The sequence below is a fragment of the Monodon monoceros genome, unplaced genomic scaffold, assembly GCF_005190385.1.
Source record: "Monodon monoceros isolate NGI ecotype Baffin Bay Population unplaced genomic scaffold, NGI_Narwhal_1 Super_Scaffold_1, whole genome shotgun sequence".
Taxonomy (NCBI): Eukaryota; Metazoa; Chordata; class Mammalia; order Artiodactyla; family Monodontidae; genus Monodon; species Monodon monoceros.
The window spans coordinates 19041262-19062197 of NW_021703765.1; the positions used below are offsets into that span (position 1 = coordinate 19041262).

At 37.9% G+C, this 20936-nt stretch overlaps 1 protein-coding gene across 1 annotated transcript in view; it reads right to left on the reverse strand.

The window, feature by feature from the left end:
- RAB27B (RAB27B, member RAS oncogene family) overlaps positions 1–20936 on the reverse strand; it is a 60703-nt gene that overhangs the window by 1819 nt on the left and 37948 nt on the right. The window contains exons 2-6 of the mRNA XM_029234198.1: positions 10688–10724; positions 9477–9648; positions 7619–7704; positions 3143–3246; positions 517–640 (exon numbers count right to left, since the gene is read on the reverse strand). Coding sequence (XP_029090031.1) covers positions 517–640; positions 3143–3246; positions 7619–7704; positions 9477–9629 — 467 coding nt within the window. The 5' untranslated portion in view covers positions 9630–9648; positions 10688–10724. The remainder of the gene's footprint in view (positions 1–516; positions 641–3142; positions 3247–7618; positions 7705–9476; positions 9649–10687; positions 10725–20936) is intronic.

The following is a 20936-nucleotide window of genomic DNA, read 5'->3' on the forward strand; positions in this document are numbered from 1 at the left end:
AAATTTTAAAAGCTGCCATTTAAGCTCAGCTAGGATAATGATTGCAATATTATATCCAGGTCAGGTATCATTCCTTAGAGTTTTGTAGTTATTGATTGAGAGGCAGTAGAATACAGCGTTGAAAAGCATGGACTGTGATCTCAGTCTGCCTGGGTTGAATTCTAGCTCTACTTACTATCTATGTGGCCTTCCATTAGTTACTCAATCCCTCTGTGTCTCAATTACTCATATATAAAGTGGAATAACTCTAGATCTCCTATATATGATTATGAGGGGTTAGATGAGTTAAAGCCTAGGAACAGTTGCTAGCACATAATAAGCATTCGGTAAATGTTAGCTGCTATTATTATGAAATAGTTCATTAAAAACATCACATATATTCCTCTGGAAGATCTTTTTCATTCATGCGACATTCCTGAATCAAAGGTATCCCTTCTAACATCAATCTCCTGACCCTACCCCATCACTAAGCAGCAGTGTGCAAGCTTAGAGGACATCTCCACGCGACTGACTTACCTGTATTTGTCAGCCAGGTCCCGGGCTTGCCGTTCGTTGACTTCTCTCTGGTCTGGCAGGTCTGCCTTGTTGCCAATTAATACTATATCTGGATTTTCACAATAAGCATTTGCTTGCAGTTGGCCTTGGAAAGAAAACAGATGGAACCAGCAAGTTAGCTATAAACAAGTGATGTCAAATGACTGCTCATACTTCAGAGTCCTAATCTAATTGTTCGTCTGCAGCTTAGCTGCTTACGAGTTACATTATATTAGCCAAGTTGCTTAACTCTTCCCAGCCACAGTTTCCTCATCTAGAAAATGGAGCTAATTCCTCACAGGTTGCGGGTTGTGAAGATTAATAAGAGTGTATATGAAGCACTTGTATGAATACCTATCAGTGCTCCTCTATATCTGGGGAAATGCCCTTTGAGATGAACATACTGTTTTTCATTCCATTTATTCTTCAAATATAAGTGGAGATAATAGAACGTGATCTTAAAGTACATAAGTTTGCTCTTTCCTTTAGGAGGCTGCTACATTTCCCTTTCCTGAAGTTCAAGGTGATGATCCATAAGAGCAGAACATTTTTGAACCACCACAAATTCATGTAGAAACAATATTAAGACAGGTCACTTGTTTTTCTCTTTTCTCCAGGAGACACTGTTTAAAAGAGAAGGGGGGTGGGGGGAGGAGGAGGAGAGAAGAAGAAGGAGGAGAAGAAGAAGGAAGGGAGGCAGGGAGGGAGGGAGGAAGGAAGGAAACGATAAAAAAACTTGTCAATCTATGTTTTCAAGGTTACAGGACTATTTTACGGTCTACTTCAAGGCAAGCTATTTGCAACCTTGCTGAGGTCAGAGAAAGAAGACAAATGCTTACTCTATAACACCAATTATTTGGATGTTAGAAATTAAAGCCTTATTAGATACGGCAATTAATTATCTTAAATCCCAACTGTATCTTTCTGGAAATTTTAGTAATAAGGGAGCATCTCATCTACCTTGAAAAATGATGAACGAATCAGTCTCTGAAAGAATTGAATAATCTTATTATCTCCTTATCTCCCCAGAATCTAATAATAACACCAAAATTTGGATAAAGAAATGTAATAGCAGAAGAAAATGGAGACAGATCCTAGGATAAACACTCATTTGGAGAAGCAATTAAGTCAGAATTTGTTGGTATTTTTCCCCACTGTTAGTGAACTTACATTTAAAGCATTTACATATATTATTAATTATATATAATATGTAATAATAAGATATGTATATATTTGAGAATCTACACAGCCAGACACTCAGCCAGGTGATCTGGGGTATCGCAATGGAACAAAGCAGACCAAGTCTGCACCTTTATAGAGCTTACATTCTAGTGGTAGAAAGAACCAAAACCACAAGTAAACAAAGAAATAATATAATATAATAAATATAATATAATATAATAAATATAATATGTGTCAGGTGGTGGCAGTGACCAAATGAAATAGAAAGTGTATTGAGGGCATACAGAGTGATGAAGAGCACTGTTTTAGATGGGGCTGTCAGGGAAAGCCTCTCCCAAGAGATAAATAAGGTTTGAACAAGAACTTGGAGGAGATGAAAGAACTAACACACGCTATAAATCGGAAAAGAGAAATCAATGCAGAGGCGAACAGAAATCAAAGTCTCCAAGGCAGGACTGTGCTTCTCAGGGGAGAGACCTTTAGCTGGAGGCCAGTGAGCTGGGGCAGAGTAAAAGTGAATTAAAGAGGAATTCCAAGTGAGATGGGAAATCCCAAAAGGACTTCGAGCAGAGGAATACTATGATCTAGTCTTTTAAAAAATATCACTCTGGCCACAGACAGCCCTGACAAATCTAGAAACGACAAGTAGCACCAGCCCCATGCGACTGCTGGTATGTCCCACTAGGATTAAAACTGGTATTTGTAATTTAAAACATGCAAATGAAATATTGTCTTTAGTGCTACATCAGTTAAAAAAATAAAGGAAAAATCAAATACCACGCTTCTGTGCTGACGTATCAATCTGGCTTTAATAACTGACTAGGCTACTTTGAAACTTTATATTATGTTTAAATTGCCATGAAGGCTGGAGATTTTTCTGTACCAGTCTTCCTCACATTTGAACACTTTTCTAAAAAGAAGTAAAATTTCAACGTGAGCCTGTTGACTGACACGCTACCATATTTTCACGTGGCTGCTCTGCTCTGAAACAATTTCCCACCTAATTAACCCATTAGTTCATTAACACCTTAGGTAACCCACGTGCAAGGGCACACACTGTAGGTACCAGTTGCCCCCTCAGAAAACGCTGCTGTTTTTCTGTGTCCCCACCAGGCTAGATGGAGTAGATGTGACCACTCATCTAGTTTTAAGACGTCCTTCAAGACTTACTGGATACGTGGAATTAATGGCCTGTCAATTGCAACAATAAAGTCCTTACGTATAGGTGGTGATTCTTCTAAGGCGTCAAAGGAAAACACAATTTTAAGCCACTTTGGATGAGCCACATAAAAGCCACCGCTTTGAAGGTGACACAGGAAACACTAAACCTGTGACATTTTAGAGTTAATCTGTGGTCCCCAATCTGGTTTCATCTTGTGAGGCAGAGAAGCAACGTGGCCAACGGAAGTTACTCGGTCCCACTTACTCATCCAGTTTCTGACATTTAAGAAGCTCTGTTGACTGGTGAGGTCAAACATTAATAAGAAACCCATGGCGTCTCTGAAAAACGCAGTGGTGAGGCTCCGGAATCTGCCAAAAAAGCACAGTGGATAGTTCTGAAAGTCAGTCCACATGCAAATTCTGATGACAATGCAAACAACACTATTTCCCTTTCAGATACGAACTCTCCGTGGCATCCCTCGGGATTATTCTGCCGAATGGGCAAAAAGACTGCTGAAGGGTCGGGGAGAACACCTGGTTGTGGATTTGTTTAAGATCGCGTCCCGGCTTTATGTTCCATAGCAGGTATGCGTGCAAGAGTTTGTAAACTTCAACCACACGCTCGCGTACACAGCCCCTTGGAATCTTTCTCTCATTGGCTCACGGGCATCTCGTGGCCCACAATTAAAATAGAAGCCACTTTAGAGTTGGGACTTTAACTTATACTTTTCAAATTTCTTGTCTGTGCCCAGAAGGAAGCTTGGCACATGGTAGCCTGAAAATGAATGCCTGTGATTACATGCAGAAAATCACAACTTGTTAGCAGCTGGAACTAGGGTTCTTTTGTAAGGAAGAACATTGGTGAGAAAACTCTTTTATAAGCACTCCTTAGGGATAAAACTGAGCTTTAGGCTGGCATGCATGTCTCTTAAGGAGAAGGACGACAGTGAAGAAAGGAAAAAGAGGATGTTGATTAGGGGAATGAGGGAAGGGCAGAGAGACTTGGTAGTTGAGGAGAGAAAGCAAGAAGTCTCATCTCTAATGGAGGATTTTGAAGAACGCACTCCTTCATGTGCGATGTAAAGACTTTCTCTTGTTCCAACCCCTTCTACCCCAACATCCTCAGGGAAGTTGAAGATGCTTTGAGATCCACTTCAATGTCAGCAATGGGCGAAACAAGAGATCACACGTAAGGTCCAGAGAAGGTTTGGGTTATACTGATAAAGAAGTGAATTTGGCAATTGATTTTTAGAAAGGCACATGACTTTGAAACAGAGAAGCGTATCACTTCTTATCCTAAATGTCCTCCTAATTTTGGATCTCCTATTTTGGCCTATTTGTAGATTCTTGGGTTTCCTCTGGGTTCTATTCTTGACCCCTTCTTCCTCTACATATATTCACTGGTTAATCTCATTCATTTCCCTGGCTCAATTATCACCTATATGTTGAACCCCAAATTTATAGGTCTAAATTTTTCCTGCCTTCCACACCATATGCCCAATTACTTGTTTGATATTTCCACTTGGAGGAAACTAAGGTACCCTCAGCTTCATGTGTTTAAAACCAAACTGGCCCCTCCTCCTGATTTTCTGTCAATGACATCACCATCCTCCTTGGTCACCACAGCCTTTCTACCTCACCTGCTATATACAAGCAATCAACAAATATCTCCTGACTTTCTCATTTCTGTCCACGTACCCTGCCACTACTCTAGTTTTGGACCCATTATCTTCCACCTGGATAATTTCAACAGCCTTCTCAACAGGCTTCCTGTCTCCAGTGTCATATGGGATCCTCCCCTTCCCTGATTTCTTCCCACTGATTATATAAATCCTCTGCTAAAAACATTTAAATGATGGTACTTTGCTTAAGATAATGACTGAACTTTTCAACAGTCCGTCAAGGCTCTGCATGAACTAACCCTTGCTCATCTATCCAGCTTCATCTGTTGACTACCCACAGGCAAGCTGATCTTCTTTTAGTTCTTAGAAAGTTCACTCTCTCCCCTGGGCTTTCACACACACTGTTATTCCTGTGGGTAGCCTCACCTTCATGCTTCCTTTACCTTCTGTCCTTTTAGCCTGGATAAGATTCACTCATACATTGTGTATGAGTATGTATATTTACATATAACAGTATCACCTCCCCACGCTGACTTCCCAACACCCTCATGTAGCTTATGGGCTCCTCTTGGTGCACCTGACAACCACTCTTTGTTTTCCTGTTAGTGCCCTAAAGCTATTATTGCAATTGTTTATTTGTCCAAATTCTACCCCGGTAGCTCCAAGAAAAAAGGAGCTGTGTTTCTAACTTGCTATCCATTGCGTTTCTATGGCCCTGAGCACATTTTTGGCTCGCTAAATGCCTGTCAAATATAGATAAAGAAATAAAGAAAGAAAATAGCAAAGGATATAAATTATTAAAGTGTTAAATAACTTCAATAGAGAACAATACTTTCAATACCAAATCAGGGAGAAGAGATATTTTAATGACTTTTTATTTCCAAAATAAGATTCCTTTGGTAGGACATACTCATGATGATTACGAAATACCAAAAGTTTTACTCAGTTTTCTTCCTGTGGATTTGTTCCTACGAGTCACTAGAAGCTCAGAGATTACAGGGCTTTTATTGAAGGGTTCTTTCTCTGTCTTTGGGAACTAGCTGTACTCCCAAAACTGTCTCCTGCTCCAACCACAAGAGTGTGGCTAACTCAGCCACAATAGTCTCCTCTCTGTCCTCTCCTTAAGAGTGTGTGTTGTGTGTGTGTGTCTCACTTGAGGATAAGACTGTGCCTTATCCCCTTCTCATTGCCCACAGCACAGGACAGTTACTTTAAAACATACTTGCTCAATAAGATCTCATTGGAGCAAACACTTCTGCATCCACAGCGACATGGGTAAAATACTCTTGCTCTGGACCAGCTTCATACCCTGGACCACTCAGCCCAGTACCCTTGTTAACCCCCTTACTTTCCAGGGTTTACTCCAGGGGAAGGCTTATTGATTTCTAGCTTCACCCACCAACCTCATTGTGTCCCCGGGGCGGGGGAAAGCTAGGACCCCATGAGAAAACAGATCCTAGGGCACATTATAGCTCCTTCTCCCTCACTGAGAACTAAGTCTGTGCCCTGCATCCTTTAGGTTTACATAAGGGGTATGATTTTTGTCCTCCTTCCCATAATGTGCCTTTTATCAATAATCATTATGTTACATGGCTTATACTGCCAGTCGTCCTCAGGCACAGGGCTGAGGTGTGAGGCATTGTTCATCCTGCTGCTTAGCTGCACCTTTTGTATACAGAATGCAAAATTCTCAAGGAATGAATAACCTTGATGTACTAAGACTGTCCTTAGTGTTTCCTATTTCACTCCTGGAGCAGCTGTCTTAAGGGGACAGATGAGAGAAGCCTGCCATCACGCTAGGCTGACATATCGTGTGCGAAGACATATGGGAACCACGTTTTCTCATATTCCTTCTTCAAAAATGAATTAAATCGGTCTATAAAACATACATCTTTGTGACAACAAAACTGACATATGAACAGAGATTCTTGTAAGGAGTGACTTCAGAAGAACCAGCCGTGTTGAAGGATGTGTGTAAATGGAATTCACAGTCAAAAAAGCTCACAGAGAGGGCCCAGCACCTCTCCTGGCGTTTACACTCACTGAAAGCGAGAATGTTTTGGATTCATTTCAAAGACTGAAGTGTTTACCAGCATAAACATTGTAAGACATGTGATGTAGAATTGGGAGGTATGTGCCTTCTAAATATCTTCTCTGACAATCTATTGCCAATTTTTGTTTAATCTAATATTGAAAAGCTTCACTAGCTTGGGGTCTTTTGCACTCTGGAAGTTTGAATCTCAAAGAAATATATTTTCATCAAATAATGGCATAGCACCTCCAGCTCTAAACAATCCACACTACTGTCTACTGAGTGTCTCTTGACTTGGACGTTGTACCAGAGACGAGGCTGAAAAACCAAGTATGGCCTCTGTCCTTATAAAGCTCACAATTGTGTCGGGGTGAGAAGGTCACAAGTGAATCAGAGACCAGCAGTTACAGATAAAAATAAAAGATTCACCTTACTGCAAGGTGGTATATAATTAATTGAGTAATTTAAGGGATGGAAGGATAGATGTAGGAGTTCAAGAAAGAGGGAGTTTGTTTCACTTGGGGTGTTCAGAAGAGCCCCGACAAGCAGGTGTAATGTGAGCCAGGCCTGGTGAAAGGAGAGGCTCAGGGAAGGTGGAAAGGGAGTAAAACATTCCAGCTGGAGGTTGATGGTGAGACCAAAATCTCAGAGAGTTAAGCCAGTCAAAAGGCACAGGACGAGAGTCTGTGTGTAAGGGCGGAAAGAGATGAGAAAGATATTAACACCCTTTTCTTCAACTCCCTCTTCAAGTAGTACTTGTAACAATGTCAATTTCCCACCTCAGTTTAATTAAATTCTGGAGAAGTTTTTTCCTTTTTTCCCCTATTACAAAGTACAAAGACAATGCATAAGAATTTTCACAGAGATTTCTGAAAATCTGATTTTTGAAATCTGTACCAAATACACAGTGCTAGTTATGGTCGATTAACTACAAATAATTTATTTTTATTTTTTGATACAAATGTTTATTTTGAAACCAGAAGGAGAGTTGCATATCCTTACAAGTCCACATACCACATACAGCGTTCACATTAAAATAAGTTTTCCTAAGATATTTGTAGCTAGAAACAAAGTAATTCACTGTTACCTCTCTTGTCCTGCTGTGTCCCAAAGCTGGAGATGCACCTTAACTGCTTTCCCTGTTGACCCATTTGGTCCCTGTGTGTTATAAACCTGAAAAATACAAATGTCATCCGTTGATACTGCTTTGGATTTTGTCAGCATTCAAATTCTCTGGGTTCACTCAGCATATTTTTTCTTCATTACTATAATCAAAGTTCATAGTGCAAAATAAATATTTGCTCTGTTTTGTTTCCCCAGAAGTATCACATATACTCTCACTTTTAAATGTCAAGTATAAGTATGGTTTTCAAAACAATTTAGGCATCCTGCAAACTTAAATTAGACACCTTCTGTCATTTCCTCATGGAGGCAGCAAACATTAGATTTAGGACCCAACTTCTACGTTCAAATATAGACTCTTCATTTAACTTCATAGAATCTTATTTTCCTTTAGCAAATTTAGACCCATCATTTCCTCCTACTTTACAGAGTTACTGCTAACTTGAATGACATAGCAGATGTGAAGGCATTTTTAAAACAGTAAAATGCTTTACAAATACCTGAATATCCTCTACTGTGAACTGGACTTTCAAAATGAAAAACACATGGAATTTCTCAATAAGTTTACACAGGATATTTCAAGCCTTTCCTTACTAGTCGTTCCTTCAAAGGCTCTTTTTAGAAAAGTTTAAATTTTTTAAATGATGGCATTTTGACTTCTTATTTAAACAAAGCATAGAAATTTTAATATTTATCCAGTTCTTTTACTTATGGCTTAGTGAAGATGTTTTAAAGGAAAAACTTTGCAAAGATTTATACCTAGATTGGGGTTGGGGGTGGGGAATTGGGAGGGGAGAAGGCACAGAAAAACCCTGGAAGGGTTGGGAGCAAGTTTGCTAAGACTATAGTACTGGACTTTCAGATAAGGTACAGGACATTATAAGGAACCATGATTTAACTTCTCAACATCATTTTCTTTGTTTGTTTTTTTGGATTTGTGATATCAACTGGAAGCCGCCGCCATCTTGGCAATCAAGAATACCTTGGGTGGCAGTAAATCTGGCTAAGCTCCTGTGCCTATGTTACACGTCTCACATGTCACAATATCCTTGTCATTAGCGTCTAGCATAGGAGAAGGAAGTGGTTGTGATTCTCACTTAAAATCCCTTCTCTTGAAAAATAGCATGGATTGGTCTCACATTCTGTTCATAAGAAGCTAGTGATTGATGGCTGAGTCTACACATAAATAAAAATGCAGCAAGAACTCACAAAGCTCATGTTCCAGCTATTTACCAATCATTCTTTTAACTTTTTTTGTAAGCATAGGGAAATGAACACTTGTTTTTACTGAGGAACTCAGATCAAGAGTTAATGATTTTAGATACTAATTCATGTTTTGAAAGTTGCCTTAAGAATTCATAGAAAACACACTATACAAACCCATAAATGATTTTTGTGTACTTCTGGAGACCAGTGATAGTGCCCCTCAACTTTTTCTAAGCAAAATGTTATTTATAATTCAGACAGTAAAAAATAATATTTAAATTGGATTAAAGTGACAGGTTATGAATTTCATGTGATAAAAGACGGTCACCTTGCAATGCAATAAACATAGCTTCTTAATCCTTATCTTTTTTTCTTTTCTTTTTTTTTTTTTTTTTATGTGGTACGTGGGCCTCTCACTGTTGTGGCCTCTCCCATTGTGGAGCACAGGCTCTGGATGCGCAGGCTCAGCGGCCATGGCTCATGGGCCCAGCCGCTCCGCGGCATGTGGGATCTTCCCGGACCGGGGCACGAACCCGTGTGTGCCACCAGGGAAGCCCTTAATCCTTATCTTATATAGTAGGATCAGCAACCAGTTAACAGTATGGTTAAAAACTCACCACACGTTTTTCCCGAAAGTCTATCCCTACTGTCGTGATGAACTTGGGATTGAATTTATTGTCTGTGTAGCGATAAAGAAATGTCGTCTTCCCCACCCCCGAATCTCCAAGGGCCAGGAGTTTGATCAGATAATCATAGTCCCCATCGGTCATAGTGATGGTCTTGGTGGGCCTGTGTAGGAGGAAAAATAAGTACTTATGATTAAAATTGGTTTTCCTTTGCCTTCCTGCAAAGCAACGTAAATTTAGCTTTCAAGGGTAAAAAATTGGAATGCCTCTATTCTGTGACTCGGTGAGTTAACTAGTTCAGAGCAGCTTCAGGAGTAAGGACTCTTCTATGATTTCACTTAGTACCTATCTTTTTATATCATGTCAGGTAATACGGAACAAAAAGCTATGTGATACCCACCATGGCTATTGCCACAGCAATAGTAGAACTTAAAGACTTATAGCTTTGTCTCTTGGAATCAGGAGTGTGGTGCTAGGAAAAAGAGTCATAGGGAATAGAAAAAACTGTCTAAGATGATGCAGGTGTGCTAGAGGGAGACTGAAATTATATATGAGTAATGGAAGAGAAAAACCTAGGGGGATATTCTGCATGTAATCCTGCAGGATGAGCTTTCTATTATATGCATACAAAAGATTCCTTTTTAATTTAAAAAATTTCACAGCTGAAATGACAACCTTTAAAAACACTGATTTGAAATCATTTCAAAAGCAATGTTTTAAAATCTTACGTTCTGAAATACTGAACCCTCTGTTCTCCAATGGCAAATCTGCTGTATTTGGCAAATCTGCTGAATATTTTCTAGGCCTTGAAAAAAGGGAAGAGCTATTCAGAGGCATACCTATGGTAATTCTTCTAATATTTCTCCTGAAGGAACACCACTTGCCATTTCACCCACTGCCCTAACCTCTCCTGCCTTGGTTTTAATTTCTTCTGTTGTTACAACGGTTATGGGTGATGCCAAGGGCCAAATCCAAAAACAGTGGTGACATGAAAACTACCACCACATACCTTTGAATTACACCATCACCCACTAAACACTTGATGTACTTTCCACTCTTGAGGTTAGCAAAATGATTTGCCATTTGGTACAACTTTCTGATTTGTGGGTTATATACAGATGGATAGAGGAAGGCTTATGAAGACATCCCTAGAATAGAAACATTTCTCTCCTATTAGGTAAGAAGGAGGAATATTTCCTCACCTCTACAATCCAGAAAACGCTGTGCTCTTCAGGAGTTCTGAGGTGATCAAGATCAAATGTCAACAACAGGCTGCTCCACGGACATATCTGAAAACTGCTACATAATTCTAATCATTTTTCTACATGTAAGAAAATGATGCACATATTCATCAATTTAAACAAAACTTTATTTTTTACATTGTCATTTTGGTACGGGGTCAAAACTAAAAGGTTCCATGTCTTTGGATAAATAATGATAAAGATGACGGTTAGGTAGTTAGCCAGCCAGTATTACTGCATCATTTAGAAGATTTACAAGGTTTTTACATTCGAATTTTCAAAAATTTGAACCCTATTGATGCTACATCCTCCTAAATGTATTATGGTTGATGGATGTATATTTCTTTAATTAATGAATAGTTTTTGAGGTCAGGTGTTTTGAGAGCTGCCGATATATATTTTTGCACTAAAGTTTTCCTCTCTTATAACATCCTTTCTTCACTGAGTAGGGCTCTCAGGGTAGATGTTTGCTGACTGTGAATGTACTCTTTTTCTTTTTTAAGATCTATACAAAGTATAACCATTGCTCAGGAAGAGGTGCATAGCAACCATCAACAACCAGCCTTCCTTAATGTAGGGATACAGATATCTCCACTACTGACGTGAAATTCTTCTTGGAAAATGTCTGCATTGATCAACACCCTGGCGGTGAGTAGTTCTGCGTTTGGGTTGGTGCCAAATATCTTACCAGGACTTTTTGGTTGAAGGTGTTGCTGTTTCTAGTCTTTGAGCCAAATGGGTTGCTAGAGGAGACTGCTGTCAAAGTCGTAAGGTTTCCCGCATCTAAGGTCTATCATCCTCACCATCACTCTACCTTTGTCTCTCTTTCCCTTCCAAACTTGCTCATGTGAAACTCCTCTGAAGGGTGATAAAGTCTGTTATTTCACCAGTAAAATCGGATAAAACTGTTAATTCTCTTGTGAAAAAAAAAGATGAAATTTAAATATTCTAAGATAGTTAAGTAATTAAAGCAAAATTCGTCCCTGGACACAATCCTTGATAATCAGAGGGAAGAAACTGAAGCTACTGGTTACCTAAATACACGATAAAGTTGGAGGATACTGTGGTTTCCTGGAAAAATGAATAGAATCAAGAAGATACATCAGCACATTTTAAAACTTTGCTCACAGTTAACTATGCTTTTTGCAATATTTTTGGTGACAGTGTCACAAAAGGCTAAGTCTTGAGCAAATCTAGTTAAATACCTCCAATATACAGTATCAGGCCCAAAGATGAAAATTCCAAAAATGTAATCCATAATCTAGTTTCTGTCAAGGCATGCATACACTGAATAAGGAAGAAAGAAAATACAACATAATTTTACAAGATGGAACATGATTAGTTGATAAATGAGTCAAATCGTTGTGCTTTTAGTTCAAACAAAACAATAATCTTCATGGACTGCAATGGTCAGAGCAGATTTTGTAGAGGAAGATGAACTTGCATTTAACCTTATAGCATAGGGAGGAATTAGGTACGAGAGGAGATTCAGGACCATCGCATGGGAGATTAATTGTCACTTACAGAATGAAACTATCACTACTTGCCAACTACATGCCCTACCATGTATTTCTGACCTGCAGCCAATCTGCAGTCCATAAACTGCCTGGGGTTGCCTCCCAATCAGGCTCTAATCCAGAGTCAACAATCCTGGCTAACACAGATCAATTCTACTGCAGCCCACACAGGGTCTTTTCTTTAACTGAAAGATGGTGGAGAATTTGTGGCATTGAACATAAATTCCACCTGAAATGAATGCAAGCTTGGCACTGTGGAAACCATTTATTTAGTGTCTTCAATAGACTATTTAAAGAAATTGACATATTAAGCTGGGTATGAGATAGTTTGCCTCCAAGTTTCTTTTAAAAATGGATTATTTTATATATACAATTCTTTTGCATTTAGTTTGTAATTTTTAAAGAAATTTCTTTTGTATTTAGCTTTGTTCCTCTTTTATTACTATGTGATTTTCTGAGTCCTAAAATCATGTGACCTCGATAGTCTATCCTTGGCACAGCAAATACACCACCACAAAGAAAAATAAAAGCCTTGGTAAAAAAGGCTGTTTTCCAAGAACTGGGCTAAAAGAAAAGCTCTGGTAAGGATCAAAAAGCTGACAAGTTTAGCAGTATTGTTTATTCCCGCGCAATGACTGATGGGATTGTTAGTTCTTGGTTCTATGAATCTAAAAGGGAAGAAAAAGCCAGAGGATTGCCATGTTTCAGGAAATGCGTCTGACTCTCTGCCATTATCACTGTGTCACAAACTATACCACAAGAGCCAGAAGGTCTTTTAGATACAGAAACCACAGCATCGACCTCAGAGCCTTTCGTGGGAAGGTAAGAGGCTGGAAGGAGTAGGGAAAAGAATTCACAACGTCCATGAGGCTCTGTTTAATGAAGAATCTTAAAGGTAGAAGGAAATCTAAGTAATCATGTGGTCTAGCCCTTAGTTTACAGATGAGAAATCACATGCAGGGAAGTTACCTAATTTACGGGGTGACATTTCTAATAGAGGAAACCCCAAGACTGGTGTTCATTATGGTTTGAAATGGAAACTGGGTTAGATAGGTAGAAAGTAGAAATATATTCATTCTATGAGGGAAGGGAATTTTCTCTGGGAACATGATTTTCATAGTTAGAATATCTCAAATGAGGTTGCCCATACTGTCTCTCTCTCTTTTTTTTACCCTGCTTTGTTTCATTCTTGTTCAACATAAATTCCATTAGCTCAGGAATTTAATTTCCTTGTCCACTGCTGGATCCACAGAGCCCAGTATAGTGGTTGGCATACAGGAGGAGCTCAATACATATGTGTTAGTGTATATTTAATATTTAAGATTCTCAGAGCCATGCAAATGTCATGATTAATGAAATGTGTCTTTGGGCAGTTGGTGGAAGTGGAGTCTCTCCAAGTTCAGAGCTTGGATTCTCCTTCCTTCCTCATCTGTAAAGTGAACGTTTAGATTAAATAATGACCTTGGTACTTTCCAGATCTGGCTTCCTGAGCTCATTTTTCTATTTTAAGTTGCACAAGAGTATAAAAACTTCCTCAAAGTAGAATATTTATATCTTCAGAAGAGCAATTTCAAATAACCTGGGAAAAGAGAAAGTACAGAGGGACTATAATTTTTGAAAGTGAGATTTGTGCCGGCAGACAGCATATTAACTTGTCAGTTGAATAGGTCAGAGCTCAGAGAACTGGGCTCCCCTATGAAAGCAACCATTTGTTCATCTAACACTCATTGGCACCTTCTGTTTTGCATGATATTTTGCATGGCTCTGAGGATACACTCCAATTTTTCTAGTGGGGAGCTTAACAAATGCTACAGATATGTGTGGACGACTACTACCCAGATGGACTAACCCATGCAAACTTTGCTAGTTCTCCAAGTAACAATCTTAAGGATGCCATGACAAGTTATGACCTTGTGACGTGAACTTATTAAATTCATAAAACCATTCTTAAGGTACTTCAGAAAGCTTAAAATAGCAGACAAATAAAATATCACTGATACTACTTTGCATTCAGTGTAGATGGTTTCGATAAAATAAAACTATCGAGCATAAAATGGACAGATGTTTAATATTTCCTCATTTATCTTTATTTGATTGGTTTGTGTTGGGCTCCAGTAAGAGCATTTGGGGTCTGGGAATCTCACAGCAAGCGCTTCATTATCTGAACGATAGCCTAAAGGTGGTTCTCGTTAACTGACCTTGAAATACGGCTTCCTACCACCACATTCATGTCCAGGAGGTTACAGTTACATTATGGACGGCTGAAGTACTCTAGAGGCCCGTAGCCTGTGCATCAGAACAGAAGGCATTTTCTGGAAGGAGGGAAGTTGTGCGGGAGGGTGTAAATTAAAAAATTTTAAAAAAAACCTCTTCAGTGTATTCCATAGCATTTTGTTCGGTTAGCAAAGGTTATCAAAGATAACCTTTATTTCGATACTTCCTAAATGCTATTTAGAATTAATGGATGTGAGCCTATATGGAACATTCAAACTAAACTGCAAATATAAATCAACATCATCTTAACTGAACTTTTATTTGTTGACAGTGGTCAATGTGTCTACTGGAGCAATCAAATCTACTTTTAAATGTGTTCATTTTGTTTCAATTTATGGTCAAGGGATATAATATAATAGAGATAGACTAAGAATTCATTGAGCTTACTCACCCCGAAAATAAAGGGTAAAAATTCCAACACAAGTCAGCTTTAAATTGGTTTTTCTCCACTGATATATCATTATTCTCACATATTAAGTGCACTTCTAAGCCAATGTATAATTTTATTTCTCTAAAATTCTTTTCTCTATAAGGTAAAAATTTCCCTTTAGCTTAATTTTGTGGTATCCTTTGAAACTGTATAAATTTTTCCCTTCCCTTTACTTTTTATGATGAGCACTTTCAAACATATACAAAATTTGAGGGAATAGTAGTGTACACCCATATACTGATGGCCCAGCTTCTAAACTACCAATACATGGCCAACTTCGTTTCATGTAACCGAAACTCTCCCTTTACCAGATTATTTTGAAGCAAATACCAGGCATCATAACATTTTTTTCATGAATAACTCAATATATATCTCTGAAGATTTCTCAACTTTCCATTTATATTGTGCTTACCTATAGAGAAGATTGTCAAACATCTGGCTTTCTATTTGATAGGTCTGAAGCCATATCTTAATACTGTTTTAGCCTGTGTTTCTTTTCCAATGATCAAGGTCAAGCATATTTTCATACGTTTAAGGGTTATTTGTATTCCTTTTTTGTGTGACTGGAAGGCTCATATCTCTTGTTCAGTTTTTAAAAATGGTTTATCTCTCCTATTTTTAGAAGTTCTTTGTGTATTAGGGACATTAAAACCTTGTTATTTAAGTTGCAAATACTTTTTCCCATTTGTCTCTTTGCTTGTGATATTTATGCCACCCAAACGGCTTTTATTGTTATTGTTGATGTCTGGGGGAGGAGAAATCAAATTCTGAATCACAAGAAGGTTTTCCCATGCCAGATAATAAAGTAATTCACTTATGTGTTCTTCTGCTACTTACATGGTTTCAACTTACATTTAAAAATCTAACTCACCTGGAATTTACCATAAATGTGTTATGAAGAATTGATCCAAACTTATCTCATGATAGCTGTCCAAATACAACTTACATACAAATTCATCTTTTCATCACTGATTTAAGATACTACCTCTATCATATAGTAAAATTTCACACAGTTGTGTCTATTCCTGGATTCTGCTCTTCTGTTCCCCTGGTCTAGCTGTCTCTTCATGAAGCACCAGTTAAGTATACAATGTTTAATATCTGAAAAGTTATCCCCTCCTCATTGTTCTTTTCTTAACATCTTTACAATATTGAGTCTTCTAATCCAAAATCATATGTCTTCCATGTGTTCAAGTCATCTATTGTGACTTCCAGGATTAATTTATGGTTTTCCTCATACAGATTTTGGATATTTTTGTTAAGTTCACAACTAAGTATATGATTTTCCTTATTTGCTTTTGTAACTTGGGGTTCATCTGTCAACTTTGGCCTATTATTGTTTTGTTGTTTATGTGAAGATTATTGACTTCTGTATATTGGTTTTATTACTCAGTGCTTTGCCAAATTTTCTTATTTTTTTAGTGGTTTTTCAATTCATTATTTTGAATTTTCCAGATGTACAATTATATCCTTGATTAATAGGTATACTTTATTTCTTCCTTTCAAATTTTTATGCTTCTACTTGTTTTTTCTTGTCTACTTTCAATGGCTGATGCCTCTACTATAAAATTAAAGAGTAGTAGAGACAGTGGACATCCTTGTTTCTGATTTTAGTTGGAATTTCTCTAGTGTTTTTCCATTAAGGAAGATGCTGGCTGCTTTTAACATGAGTGGATATTAAATTTGTCAATTACTCTTTCTTCTTCTATTGAGATGATCTCCTGGTTTTTCTCCTTAGCTTAATTTTATGAATAGATTTCCTTATATAGCAACACCTTTATATTTCTGAAATAAATTTCACTTGTTCATGATGTAGTATCTTTTAATGTGCCATTGGTTATGTTACTTACATTTTATTTAACTTTTTCATCAGTATTAGTAAGTAAGATTTGTCTTGCTTTTGCAACAATCTTTGGTTTTGAGCTTTACATTACAATCACTTCACTGAAAGGATATGAAAAGTTTCCTTCTTTTTCTGTGCGCTAGAGTAGTTTAAGTATTATGGAGGTTATCTGATCTTTAAATGTTCGAAAGAATTTCTATATGAAACCATCTTGTCCAGGTGATATGTGTGTGTTGTTGGGGGGGATTAAATTGCTCTCTATTTCTTCTCTGGTAGTTGGTCCCTTTAATCCTGTCTCCAGTAGGATCAGTTTTGCAAAGTTGTAATTTTGTAGGACATTAATCATCTCATCTAGAAATTCAAATGTACTTTATAGAGTTGTACAAACTACTCTCATATGATTTTTTAAATCCCGTTTTGATACTTATTTTTCCACCTGACATTTCTAATTCTGTATAATTGTATTGTACTTATTTGTGGAAGGCTTTAGAAAATCAATGAAAGTACCAGTCTTATTATCTCAAGAGTTTATTTTAATTTTTATATTATAGCCCATAGTCCAGTAATCCTATTTTCTACTATCATTAATTTTTTCCCTTAGAATGTCCTCTCTACCCCTACTCTTTACCTTCTAAACTCAAATCATATCCACACTTTCCTTGTTCGTGAGTTCTTACACTTCTCCAATTTTATTCCAGTTTTTTTGTATCCATAAGGGGCATAGTTCTCTGGGGTCAAGGTCTAGCAGACCTTGAAATTCTGGACTTGAAATTGCTAAAACCCAAATCTGCTCAATGAGTATTCTTACTGAGAACACTGCAGCTTGCCAATAATTCTCACAATCAGGGTCAGGATAAGGCTGCTCCCTGATCTGAGAAATTTTTACCTGAATTGAAAGAGCTTCTAAATCATTTGGTTCACTAATATAGATCCATTCAGAATCAATGCTTTTCATGTGTTTCCCTAACATTGGATCATTATGACTCTGTAGGAGGCAGCAAAACACAAAGCTATTTTGTTCCCAGTTGCAGCATGATATTGACAGATGTTCTAAATGGAATCATTCTGAAATGGACATGAGAGCAATGGTCTAGCATTATCTCTGAAGCTCACATGTACCCCTGGATAGAAAGCAAACCCCTAACGGATGTGTGCTTGAAAACACTGTTTAGCAGACATGACTCAAATCTCAGCAATTCAGGCTTTTGGCTTCAGATGAGTAAATTATCAACAGGAACAAAATAGTACTTTACAAAGTTGCTGTTTCAGATTCAGAGAAACCTCTGAAGGCTTGTACTTATATTTATAAATGCTGATAAACTGAAATACCTCTTAAAAAGAAAACTTCACAGTCTTCTTAGAAACTTAAATGTGTGCAGTCCCAAAGTGTGTCCAGGGTCATACTGAGGGCACAGGCCTTGACGCTCACGTAATTTGTCACTGATCTGTCACCTCACCTTGTTGGCACAGGGAAGAACTGGGCGTTCAGTTTCTCTAGCTCTGACAAGATCTCCTTGTTTGGCTTCTCGGAATCCTAGGCTGGGTGTGTGTGCAGCTCCATAGAGAAGGCACAGACTCTTTGGCAGGTCATCTGCACCACTGAGGTTAGAGGTGGTGAGAGATGCAGGCAAGTTCTAGGCATCCTCCTGGATTCCAGTTTGTCCTCATGGACTTTCCTGTTTGACCTTGCTCTGACTTTATGTCCATCTTTCTCTCCTGACCCTGGTTCGGATGACTTCACAACACAGAAAAGCAATAGGCTTACATAGACTGCCAAGGCAGCTCCCACAACTGTGAAAAATCCAATCGGATTAATAAATCGCATGTTCTGTATCACTTACAGTGATTCTGCTTTTTTTGATAGAACCCTCACTGATACCAAATTCTAGAATCTTGAGAATCTCACTTCACTTTATTTTTTAAGGTTTAGAAAATTAAATGGACACTGTTATAACCAAGATAGTGGCAGGGAAAGTATACCTATTTCATATCAGATCTCCTGTATAACTTACTTCAAACTCATAAATTCTAGTTTTGAAAGAGAGCCATAAAATTACCACATTAAGCATTGCTTAGATATCCTGATAAACAGCTGAGAGGGTCTTTCAGTGCACTGTCCTGCAGTATTTCTATATCCACCGCAAAATAGTTTTAAGCTTTAACATTAACTTACTCAACTCTAAGACATGGTTTTGGCATTTCCCACCAAAATCTCCAAGAGAAGCTCAGTGGATGCTGACATGTCTGTAATCAATAAGCAAGTGAATCAAAGACAAACTTCACTTTAAATGTACACGTTAGCCTTCAGCTCACATTGGTGATTTAAAGGAATAAGTTGGCTTCTAGCCAAAGCAATCTTTAGAAAGAAAAACGGAGCTGGAGGAATCAGGCTCCCTGACTTCAGACTATGCTACAAAGTTATATTCATCAAAACAGTATGTTACTGGCACAGAAACAGAAATATAGATCAATGGCACGGGATAGAAAGCCCAGAAATAAACCCACACACCTATGGTCAATTAATCTATGACAAAGGAGGCAAGACTACACAATGGTGGAAAGACAGTCTCTTCAACAAATGGTGCTGGGAAACCTGAACAGCTACATGTAAAAAAAAAAAAGAAAAAGAAAAAAGAAATTAGGTTATTCTTTAACACCATACACAAAAATAAGCTCAGGGCTTCCCTGGTGGCGCAGTGGTTGCGAGTCCACCTGCCGATGCAGGGGACAGGGGTTCGTGCCCCGGTCCGGGAAGATCCCACATGCCGCGGAGCGGCTGGGCCCGTGAGCCATGGCCGCTGAGCCTGCGCGCCCAGAGCCTGTGCTCCACAACAGGAGAGGCCACAACAGTGAGAGGCCCGCGTACTGCAAAACAAAAACAAAAACAAAAATACAAAACAAAAAAATAAGCTCAAAATGGATTAAAGACCTAAATGTGAGACCAGACACTATAAAACTCCTCGAGGAAAACATAGGCAGAAGTTGGCTTCTAGCCCAAGTTACAGAGTATTAAGCCAATGGGAAAATAATTATTTTATGGATTCGAATAAGAGCATTTGTAGATATTCTTCTTAAGTTTAACACTTCATGAAATTCAGAAATAGTAATGAGAAACTTCACAGATGCTTCTCTACAATGTTACAATGTGGGATTTTATGACTGCTTCTCCAGACAGGTAAGAATTACACTCAGGCAATTCTAATAGATTTTACCAATTAACATAATTTTCATATAAATATAATAATTTTTACCAAGGAAAGCAATTTGTGACTATGAAAAGAAAAATGCCACACAGAAGACAACTGCAGTATAAAATACAGAAGTATCAAACAGAAAGGATTACTTGAGACAATTCAAATGATAACACAGTGATATCTAACAAGTTATATTGCCTTCTTATATATCAGGCACTTATTCTAAGGACTAAGTACTAAGGATTAACACAGTTAATCTTTAACATAACCCAATAACACACAGATTCAACTCAATCTCTATCAAAATCTAGCTGCCTTTTGGCAGAAAATACAAGCTAACCCTAAAATTCATAGAATAGCCAAAAAAGTTGTGATCAAAGAAGAACAAAGTTGGAAGATTCATACTTCTCAATTTCAAAACTAACTACAAAGTTATAGTAATCAATACAGTGTGGCACTGGTCTCAGAGTAGCCATATAGATCAATGGAATAAAATTGAGAGTCTAGAAATAAACTTATACATTTATGGCTGTTTGTGATAAGGGAACCAAGACAATTCAACGGGGAAGGAATAATTTTTTCAACAAATGGTGCTGTGGCAACTAGACAGCCACATTCGAAAGAACGAATTTGGACTGCTGCCTTATACCATATATAAAAATTAACAGAAAATGGATCATAGCCCTAAATGTAAGAGCTAAAACTATGAAACTCCTAGAACAAAACATAGGAGTACATATTCATAACCTTAAATTGGACAGTGATTAGATATAACACCAAAAGTACCAGTAACAAAACATAGATAAATGGATTTCATCACAATTTCAAACCTTTTTCTTCAAAAGACACCATGAGACAAGTGAAATTACAACCCCCAGTTGGGGTGAAAATAGTTGCAAGTCATATTTGAGACTTGAATCCAAACTATACAAAGAATTCTTACAACTCAATA